A 10,894-nucleotide genomic window follows, 5' to 3' on the forward strand; every position below is an offset into this window, starting at 1 on the left:
ATAAGAAAGAAGTAAAAGAACCATAAAAAAAAGAAAAAACTCAAAGAAATAGGAAAAGAAAAAATGAAAAACGGAGAAGAAATAAAAGTAAAAAAAGAAAAGTAAAAGAAAATAAAAAGGAAAACAAGAAAAAATAAGAGAAAAAGAAAAAAATAAGAAACAAGAAAAGTAAAAGAAATAAGAAAAAGAAAAGGGCCAGGTGTGGTGGCTCACATCTGTAATCCCAGCGCTTTGAGAGGCTGAGGCAGGCAGATCATCTGAGGTCAGGAGTTCAAGGTCAGCCTGGCCAACATGGTGAAACCCTGTCTGTACTAAAAATACAAAAATCAGCCGGGCATGATGGCACACGCCCATAGTCCCAGCAACAACGGAGGCTGAGGCAGGAGAATCACTTGAACCCAGGAGGCGGAGTCTGCAGTGAGCTAAGATCATCCTACTGCACTCCAGCCTGGGCAACAAAGCGAAGCTCCATCTCAAAAAAAAGAAAAAAAAAAAAAAAAAACCGAAGAAAAGTAAGAAGAAAAAGAATAACATATAACGAAATAAGTAAAATAAATAGAAGAAAAAGAAGAAAGGAAAAAAATAAGAAAAGTAAAAGATTACACGGAAAAACAAGTTGGTGGAATTTGCAGATGGGAGGAAAATCCAGGTACAATGTGCGTGTTTCAGGGATACGGGAGGATCCGAGGAGGAGGCCCACAGAGGCTCCCTGCGCAGATGTGAGAATAGGGACCTGACCGCCCACCAATTCCCAACAGGCCTTAGAGTGTGAAGATCCTGAGAATTTTAGCTCATTCCTAAACGTAAGAATTTTGTGTTTCTAGGAACCGAGATGTGCACCTGTTTGCAGCGCTGATCACAGAAAGAGTTAAGATCGGCTTCATGGGAGACAGAGCGAGAATGCAGCCTAAAAAGGCAAGGGCTGAAAAGGTGGAAGATTTAAAAACCCACACGTAGCCTGGAAGGTCCAATCCTTATGACGTGAGTGAGCTTCACGTAGGACATTGTGGGGAAGAGGGTGCCCAGCCCGGTTCCCAGCGTGTTCCTTTGGCAGGGATGGACTTGGGGACAAAAGTCATAAAACATGGAAGTCACTGCCCTGTTTCTATTCGATTTTAAGTTTAAAAGAAAACATCTGCGTTTCTCTTCATTTTCTGAAGCTCCTGTGCAGAACTATAATAAGATTTGATGTAGTGAGCCTCTATGCATCAAGAAAGGAAAAGCCCATGGAGCTGCAGGCAGGCAACCTGCCACGTGAGCGAGAATCCCATCATGGTGGTCGCCTGCCCGCGGGGCGAGGGCAGCGGCGATGGAAGGCTTTGCTTTAAGGCTGCGTCTTAGCAGATAAACAAGTGCGGTCAGGGCGCTCTGCAGGCCTGGGCTGCGCTCTCTGCTCACCCCTAGGTCTTCAGCTCATCTGAAATGGGAGGTTCAAAGAGACAAAAAATAATAATAAAAACATAAACTGGCACTGGGTCTGCTTCTGCTGTGCGCTGGGGTCCCCCCTCCACCCGCAGCAGCAGGGAGGTGTTAGAAAGAGCTGCTCTGAGCGAGGAGATAAAGGGATAGAGGCTCAAAGTGGGTCAGTGGGAAGTGGGAACCGACATTAGGGAGTGGAGGGAGAGGCAGAGGAAGGCAGGGAACAGGGAGGGTGGGAGGGAGGAAGGAAGGAGCGATGAAGGAAGGAAGGGACGGAGGCAGAAAGAGAGGAAGGGAAGGAGGCGGTCAGGAGGTCGGAAAAAGGGAAATGGGGAGTCATGGAAGGAAGGAGGAAGGAAGGGAGGAAGAAGTGAAGGAGGAAGGAGAAAGAAAGAAAGAAAACAAATTAACAAAGATGGGAAGGAAGGAAGAGATGGATGAAGGAAGAGAGGGAAGGAGGAAAGGAAGGAGGAAGGAAAGGAAGGAAGAAAAGAAAGAGGGAAGGAGGGAGAGAGGAACGAAGGAAAGAGCGATGTAAGAAAAGGAGAGAGGCATGAAGAGAGATAGGAAGGACAGAGAGAAAAAAACAGAAAGGAAGGCAGGAAAGAAGGGAGGGATGGAGGGAGGAAAAGGGAAGGATGGAGGGAGGAAAAAGGAAGGCAGGGAGGGATGGAAGGAAAGAAAGAAGGAAGAGAGAAAGATGTATGTAAGAAGAAAACAGAAGAAAGGAAAAGATAGAGAAAAGGAAGAGAGAAAGAAGGGAAAAAAGGAGGAAAAGAAGGATGCATGGAAGAAAGGGAGGGAGGGAGGAAAAGAGGGGAGTTCCAGAAAAAATGAAAAGGAAGGGAGAGGGAGAGATGAGGGCAAAGGAAGCAAGAGAAAAGCCGGGAAGGAAGAGGGAAAAGAAGGAGGTGGGGAAAGAAAGGAGGGGGGAGGGAAGAGAGGCGGGCAAGAAGAAACGGAAAGAAGAAAGGAGGAGGAAGAAAGGCGGGGAAGAAGAAAGGGAAAGGAGGAGGCACGGAGAGCCGATAGCCCACCTTGCCAAAGCCTGAAGAGACCCACTGTGAGCTGGGGACCCTGGTAAACAGAGCAGGAGAACCAGCCAGCATGCTCAACGCACAGCGTCCTCAACACTCCGTGCCAACCGTGGGAAGCTGGGCCTTGTGGGAAGCAGTCGCGCTCCATGCGGTTAGTGGCCTGAGCCAGGTCCTGGGTGCAGCCAACACACCCAGACGCACAGTCGCAAAGCCGGAGTGCACGGGAGAAGCAGCTTAAATAGGCCCCTCCATATCACGTGGGCAAAGACCAGGAGAAGCCCCAGCACCACAAACTCAGATTGGTAAAGGAGGAAGGGAGATTTACGCAAAAGTAACTGTGGTCTTTGCTATTAACAGTAATGGCAACATAGCAAGACTGTCTCTACAAAAAACTGTACAAAAATTAGCAGGGAGCCACCACACTCAGATAACTTTTTTACATTTTTTGTAGATACGGGTCTTGCTATGTTGCTATTACTTTTAATGTCATAAACAGCAGTTACTTTTACACCACTCTATAACAGAGAGAGGCATGTGATTCCACAAGGTGTGGGTGTTTCTCATCTGCGTGCCCCAAAACTGAACACTGCAAAGCTTCTCGGTAAATCTATTATCAAGACACAATATTCGATGAAGGCATCTCCTCCTTGGAAAGATACAGAAGACTCAAGATATCTACCCGCTTGCCTGAGAATCATTTTAATGAAAATTCAACAAACAGCACAAATTTCAATCCAATGACACAGTCTGGGAAGATGGACCTGTCTTGTAGAATAAGGGTATCCCCAAAACTGTGCCTGGTTTCTTGAAGGACCAGGGCATGCTATACTCACATCCGTCTTATGACATCTCCAAGCTCCCCTTGAACCTACGGGGCTGCCACATCTCAAAATCACCATCCCAGCAATGAAACCCATAATGCAACGCTGCCACAGAGGCTGAGCAGTCTGACATCTTTTGTTTTCCAGATACTCTGATCCAACATCTCAATTCTATGTCTACTAACGAAACTGTGTCACGGAGATGACACGGTTTAAACTCATTTTATAATTTAGGTATAAAAAGCAAGATGGGCGTGGAAGCAGTTGGGGAGATCCTCTTTTGAGGTAGGGTCCTGGTATTTCTAGAACTGCACCTTGTTTTCTTTCTGACATAACGTGAGGCGTATCTCCCATTATACGGGATTTGATATGGTACAGTAAGAACAAAGGGCCTAATCACAGAAGTCTGAAGCACCAAACTTGCTTCTCTTGTTATGCTTTTTCATTTTCTTTTTGGCCTTTTGTTTTGTACATTTACAAAAGGCCGAGAAAATCCATCCCAGGACAAGGAGAAAGCAAACCAGGAATTGAAAAGTTGGACCTTCTGTTAATTTGGCATCAGAATAAAAGACTTAGGGAAAATATTAGAAGGAAATGAGCCTGACGTCTCAGCAGCATAAGGTGAGTCTCGGACTACCCTGAGCCAATTCTTCAGAACGGATGCTTAAAAATATCTATATCTATATCTATATAGATATAGATATAGATATTTTTATATCTAGAGACAGGGTCTCCGTCTGTCGCCCAAGCTGGAGTGCAGTGGTGCAATCATGGATCAGTGCAGCCTCCAATTCCTGGGCTCAAGCAATCCTCCCGTCTCGGTCTCTTGAGTAGTTTGGACCGCCAGCACACACAAGCACTCCCAGCTAATTTTTTACATTTTTTGTAGAGATGAGGTTTCACTATGTCACCCAGGCTGATCTCCAACTCCTGGGCGCTCAAGCAATCCTCCTTCCTTGGCCTCCCAAAGTGCTGGGATTACATTTGCTTTCATTCTTGGAAAATCTAGGGAAACTGTTCCCACCCAGTGAGAGCTTTCATGTTTTGTGCCTGCCCCAGCTCCTGCAACAAATGAAGAAAGGTAATGCTTCCACCCAAGATCGGCACCCAGGGATGGCGGTTGGGGGTGGATAAGGTGAAGACAAATTGTTTTTCGTTTTCCCAACTCTTATTTCTAAATTTTTCACAAAATCAAGTCTGCTAAGCCTCCTGAATGCTTTCCCAAGTTTGTGTGTCCTAGAATGTGATATGGTGAGGCTCTGTGTCCCCACCCAAATCTCATCTTGAATTGAAATCTCTCATGACCTCCACGTGTCAAGGCAGAGACCAGGTGGAGGTCAGTGAATCGTGGCAGAGGTTCCCCCACGCTGTTCTCATGGTAACGAGTGAGTTCACAGGAGATCTGATGGTTTTGTGTTTGGCAGTTCCTCCTGTGTTCATTCTCCTTCCTGCTGCTGTGTGAAGAAGGTGCCTTCCACCCCCTCTCCCTTCCGCCATGACTGTAAGTTTCCTGAGGCCTCCCCAGCCATGCTGAGCTGTGAGTCCGGTAAACCTCTTGCCTTCATAAATTACCCAATCTTAGGCAGTTCTTTATAGCAGTATGAAAACGGCCTAATACAGACTGTGAATATGAAATAGCATTACAAGATCTCAAAAGTTCCTATGAATCCCACGCACAAGGTAATAAAAATCCTTTGCAACTTGTGAATCCAATTTGGGCTGACCCAAAGATTTTCAGAGAATCATCCATCAGAGATTTTGTAGTTTAATGCCAAGTGTTCAACAATAGTCTGGGATTCTGAAAAATAGCCAGAGGCTGGGCACGGTGACTCATGCCTATAATCCCAGCACTTTGGGAAGCCAAGGTGGGTGGATCACCTGAGGTCAGGAGTTCAACACCAGTGTGGCCAACATGTCGAAACCCGTTTCCACTAAAAATACAAAAATTAGCCAGGTGTGGTGATGTGCACCTGTAATTCCAGCTACTCAGGAGGTGGTGGCAGTAGAATTGCTTGAACCCAGAAGATGGAGGTTGCACTGAGCCAAGATCGCACCACTGCACTCCAGCCTGGGCGTCTCAAAAAAAAAAAAAAAAAAAAAAAAAACAGCTGGAGAGTTTGAGATAAAACATCTAGAATATTACACACCCTGTTCTGGTAAACAAGCCTTCATCACCTCCTGGTTGAATATCATGCTGTGACTTGCACAGTTTCAGAAAAAAAGCAAAACCATATGTCTTTGAAAAGCAAACACAAACTCCCTTCCATTGTATCCCTACTGTTTTAACCTCTCCGCTATTTGTAAAAGAAGCAAGAGGGGAGAAGAGTTTGCTGTTTGCTTTTTTCCCACATGCTTCTAACTGGAGGTCTTTTATAGGCATCTCCCTGAATGTGTTCGTCTGTCCATTTGGTCACCATTCAACACTGCCATTCAATGAACCAAACATCACCCAGGCGCAGTGGCTCACGCCTGTAACCCCAGCACTTTGGGAGGCCAAGGCGGGCAGATCACCTGAGGTCAGGAGTTTGAGACCAGCCTGACCAAGATGGCGAAACTCCATCTCTACTAAAATAAAACAAAAATTAGTCTGGCATGGTGGTGCATGTCTGTAATCCCAGCTACTCAGGGGCCTGAGGCAGGAGAACACAGGAGGCGGAGGTTGCAGTGAGCCGAGATCGCGGCACTATTCCAGCCTGGGCGGCAGAGTAAGACTGTCTCAAAACAAACAAACAAAAAAACACCATTTCCCACAGGTCCGCCCAGCAGGTGGGAGGCAACTACCTTCCACGCGCTGCCCAAAACCCCACAGCAAGCAAGCAGCTCATTTAAAGTCTTGAGATCCTAATGCTGTTCAGGACTGTCGGTTTCACTATATAAATAATGTTTGTGGATGTCAATGATGGGTATGATGGGAGATTAAGGGGAAACTCCACCCCTACATTCTAACTTTGTCTACACCAGCAACTATTCAAATCTTTGAGGAATCGCACTAAAATCTTCAAGAAGCAGTGCTTCGGGCAGATGGCATCAGTGACCAAGAATGAATAAGGACTTAAGATCCAAATAGGCTAAGAAGTTCAGACACCCAGAGGCTTGAGGGACCCCAGAGGCTCCTCCATAGAAGAGTAGCTGTGGGCCGGGCGCGCTGGCTCACACCTGTAATCCCAGCACTTTGGGAGCCTGAGCCGGGGGGATCACTTGAGGTCAGGAGTTTGAGACCAGCCTGCCCAACATGGTGAGACCCCTGTCTCTACTCAAAATACAAAAAAATTAGCTGGGCGTGGTGGCAGGCAACTATAATCTCAGCTACTTGGGAGGCTGAGGCAGGAGAATCACTTGAACCCAGCGGGTGGAGGTTGCAGTGAGTCGAGACTGCACCCCTTCACTCCAGCCTGGGCAACAGAGCGAAACTCTGCGTCAAAAAAAAAATAAAAATAAAAACTAAGAGTAGCCATCCCTGGTCCAGGGGATCCCTGCAAACCACACTGCTTAGTCATGCAAGAGAGAAGGCACGCCCTAAATCCAAAAGCCCAGTGATGCATGCACGCTAGCTATGTTCAAAAAACCGGCGCTTACTGACTTCACAGCGGACCCTAAATGATTTAGGGACTTTCGAATACAAAGTCCCAAGGAGCCTGCCGATTGACCTAGGAGGATTGCAATCGTGAATGGACCTCCAACTTCCCAGGTCCCAGGTACCTGTGGGTTTTCAGTACTAACAGAAAGGGAATCCGCCGTGCTGGGTTTGAACTCAATTCTCCTGGGCGGGGAGAGGACCATGGCGGCCCCGTGGGCACGGTTCTCCTCGTAACGATGACATCAATTGTAAATAACATGGCAGGAACCACAGGAGCTAAATGTCTTCCGCCTTCCTCTTTGCAGGGCAACCGGTTGAGGCTTTCCTGCAGGGTCGTCTCTAACCCTCACAACAATTCTGCGGCGTGTATACCAACCGTTTCCCACTTTCCACATGTAAAACCCAAGCGCTGCGGCAGTCAGGAACTCGCAGATTTTCACACAACACAACACAAGGCAGAACAGCCCTGGAATCGAAGCCAGAAGGTGCGATTCCAGAGTTTCCACGGTTTCACACACGATCAGCCATTGTGCACCTGTTTCTGGCCAGCCCGAGTTTTGCTTCTGCCTTTTAAAGAAAGCACAATTTCAAATCGGCAAGGTATGAAGGAGAGGCGCCAGCTGAGCGAGCCTTACCGTTTTCTTTGAAGCACAGCTTCTTTTTCTGGTAAGCAATGAAGCTGGAGATGGCTCCGGCCACGGCGACCACGATGGCCCCCACGATCCCGGGGATCACGCCTGGGGCATCGGCTGCAGGAGGAAGCACATGGCATTGGGATTGAGACACGTAAGGTGCAGAGGAGATCCCAGCAGGTGCTTGCTGGCACAGTCAGTCAGTCCAAGAGCACCAAGAACCTCAAAACACGTGAGATGTCTGAGCTGACTGATCTGCAAAGGGAGCATGCTGGGAATGGCACACGGAGACTCAAAGCAGTGCACAGTCGCCGGTCGCCACTCATGGTGGACACACCTGGGCCGAGTGCAGCGGAGAGAAAACAGACATGAAAAGAGGCTAGTGAGGTGCGGGCAGAAGCTCGCCAGAACCAAGGCAGAGACAAAGAAAGACGAAGACATATGGAAAGGGAGAGCTGGGGCCGGGCACGGTGGCTCACACCTGTCATCCCAGCACTTTGAGGGGCCAAGGCGGGAGGATCACCTGAGGTCAGGAGTTGGAGACCAGCCTGGCCAACATGGAGAAACCCTGTCTCTACTAAAAATACAAAAATTAGCCAGGCGTGGTGGCAGGCACCTGTAGTCCCAGCTACTCGGGAGGCTGAGGCAGGAGAATCGCTGAACCCAGGAGCTGGGAGCTGGAGGTTGCAGTGAGCCGAGATCGAACCACTGCACTCCAGCCTGGGTGACATGGCAATTCACCATCAAGAAAAAAAAAAAAAAAAAAAAAGAAAGAAAGAGAGAGAGAGGTGGGCATCGAAGCAGGAGGAGAGCCAGGTAGGGGCAGGAGATGAAGAAAAGACCTGCGATGCTTGCTGCATTGTGATAACGTTTTGTGCCGTTAGAATGCTCCTTTTTTACCCCCCGAAAATGACTTTGGGTTTACATGCAAACATTTTAAATCCACCTCTATCTATTTTATTATTATTATTGTTATTATTTTGAGATGGGTTCCTGCTCTGTCGCACAGGCTGGAGTGCAGTTGTGCAATCATAGCTCACCGCAACCTCAAACTCCTAGGCTCATGAGATCCTCCCACTTCAACCTTCCGGGTAGCTGGGACTACAGGTGTGCACCACCATGCCTGGCTAATTATTGTGATTTGTAGAACTGGGGTCTTGCTATGTTGCCCAGTCTGATCTCGAACTCCCAGCCTAAAGCAACCTGCCTGCCTCGGTCTCCCAAAATGCTGGGATTACATGCATGAGCCACCACACCCAGCCTATTTTTTAAATGTCATTCCAGCAATAATTGTTTTTTGTTTTGTTTTTGGGAGACTGAGTCTTGCTCTGTCACCCAGGCTGGAGTGCAGTGGTCCAATCTTGGCTCACTGCAACCTCTGCCTCCCAGGTTCAAGCTATTCTCTTGCCTCAACTTCCCAAGTAGCTGGGATTACAGCTGTGTACCACCATGCCTGGCTCATTTTTTTTTTTAATGGAGTCTTACCCCAAGCTGTCACCCAGGCTGGGGTGCAGTGGCATTATTTCAGCTCACTGGAGCCTCTGCCTCCTGGGTTCAAGTGATCCTTGTGTCTCCCAAGTAGCTGGGATTACAGGAGCACGCCACCACCCCTGGCTGATTTTTGTATTTTTAATAAAGACGGGGTTTCGCCATGTTAGCCAGGCTGGTCTCGAACTCTTGACCTCAAGTGATCCTCACAACTCAGCCTCCCAAAGTGCTGAGATGGCAGGTGTGAGCCACCACATCCGGCCAATGAAGAGGTTCTTAATTCCATATGCCACATGTGAGCTTTAGAGGCCCCTTCTCCAGACAGAATCTTCTCCGCCCTCCACAAGAGGCAGGAGAATTGTCTGACTTCCAGGAACATGGCCTGTGGGCAGTGTCTTCAATCGACCAGTCTTCAATGTGTGCAGAAAACAGTCATGGAAAGATTTTTCCAACCTAACTACCCCTCCCTGATGAAGTGACAAATTAAACATTAACTCTCTAGAAGGCCAAGAATGACAGCCTGAAATAAACATGCCTGACGTATGTTTTCTTAGCTACTGTTTTCCGTGACCTTTGCAGTCCTAGGTGAGAGCTACAGACAGATTACTACCTCTTCAAAGAAAGCCTAGAATCCAAGAACTGTATCTGTAAAATTAACAAATACCCAAAGCAAGGGTAGACTACCTTGCTTTGGGCATTTTTCTTTTTCCAAAAACATTCGTTGGGTATTTTAAGAATCCGCATTTTAACGCTGATTCAAATGGCACACAGGTGTTAAAGTCTTTGGCCAAATTAGTATCTCTTCTGCCCAGGACGTTGCTTAAAACTAGAGATTTTGTTGGATGCAAAGTCCCTGAAAATTTTAGGCACGATTTACTCAAATACAAAGCTACTGTCCACGCCCCTCCCTCTCTCGTCTCTCTTCCTCTCTTTCCCCTTTTCCTTCCTTTTCTTCTGTTTCTCCCTTTCCGACTTCCTTCCTTCCTTCTTTCCCTCCCTCTTTTCCTTCCTTCCTTCCTCCCTCCCTTCCTTCCTCCTTCTCTCCATCCCTCCTTCCATCTTTCCTTCCTTCCTTCCTTTTATTCTTCCTGCCTACTTCTCTCTTTCTGTCTCTTTCTGACCTCATTTTTTTTCTTTGCAGCTATAAAGGCAATTCTTTCTGTCATGTTCTTGTCCCATCTAAGGGAAAGGGTTATGAAAAAGGAGGCAGGAGATACCTCCCTGGCACTGCCATGGAGAACACAATGCCTCTTACAGCCAGTATGGGAGCGACCCCCATCTCCACCTCCCACCTGGTCACTGGCGTTCTCGAGGACCCAGTGCAACCCAGGAGAGGGTGTCTCACATCTCCCATCCCTAGGATGAGTGTGGGTCCTTACTAATCACAAGGACAAGGCTGAGCGTCAGATGGCCAGCCAGGGCATCGTGGGAGCAGGTGACGCAATTGAAAATCTGGCTCACTTGGGCACCTAGAGCTGGGCTGGTTTGCTGGGGGGACCTGTGCGGCCACGTCATCAGGGGAGTGCTTGGCACAGAACACCCGTGCCTGCCGCCAGTACCTTCAGGAGGCCGATGCCCACGCAGCCCGTCTGCTCTCAGACATTCTGCTTCCCCTTCTCAACACCACGTAGGAGAGACAAGAAGAAAGAAGGCAGAAACCAGGGGCACCTACCCTGCTCCCCTTCTTTCCCCTGGCTCCCTCCGCCATGACCACCTGCTGTTCCTGCAAGACAAAAGCAACACCTGCTGACAATCTGCACCGGGAAGGCTTGGGGTCAGAGAGAAACACACAGCCAGGGCTGGAAAGAGGCTGCGGTCCTGCTTCTTCTTCTATGGGGTGCGTGTTACACAGCTACAGAGTAGGGGTCGTTATACTCTATGGGGGTGTGTGTTACCCAGCTACAGAGTGGGGGTCCTGCC

The 10,894-nt window shown here is 48.1% G+C and overlaps 1 protein-coding gene across 1 annotated transcript in view; it reads right to left on the bottom strand.

Annotated features, from left to right (window-relative positions):
- Window positions 1–798: 798 nt before the first annotated feature.
- Window positions 799–10,894, bottom strand: part of CD99 (CD99 molecule (Xg blood group)) — a 51,937-nt gene continuing 41,841 nt past the window's right edge. Inside the window, exons 8-10 of the mRNA XM_032267803.1 lie at window positions 10,647–10,697; window positions 7,490–7,603; window positions 799–1,417 (exon numbers count right to left, since the gene is read on the bottom strand). Of these exons, the coding sequence (XP_032123694.1) occupies window positions 1,401–1,417; window positions 7,490–7,603; window positions 10,647–10,697 (182 nt within the window). The 3' untranslated portion in view covers window positions 799–1,400. The remainder of the gene's footprint in view (window positions 1,418–7,489; window positions 7,604–10,646; window positions 10,698–10,894) is intronic.

The sequence above is a fragment of the Sapajus apella genome, unplaced genomic scaffold (genome assembly GCF_009761245.1).
Source record: "Sapajus apella isolate SASKATOON/1434 unplaced genomic scaffold, GSC_monkey_1.0 scaffold172, whole genome shotgun sequence".
Taxonomy (NCBI): Eukaryota; Metazoa; Chordata; class Mammalia; order Primates; family Cebidae; genus Sapajus; species Sapajus apella.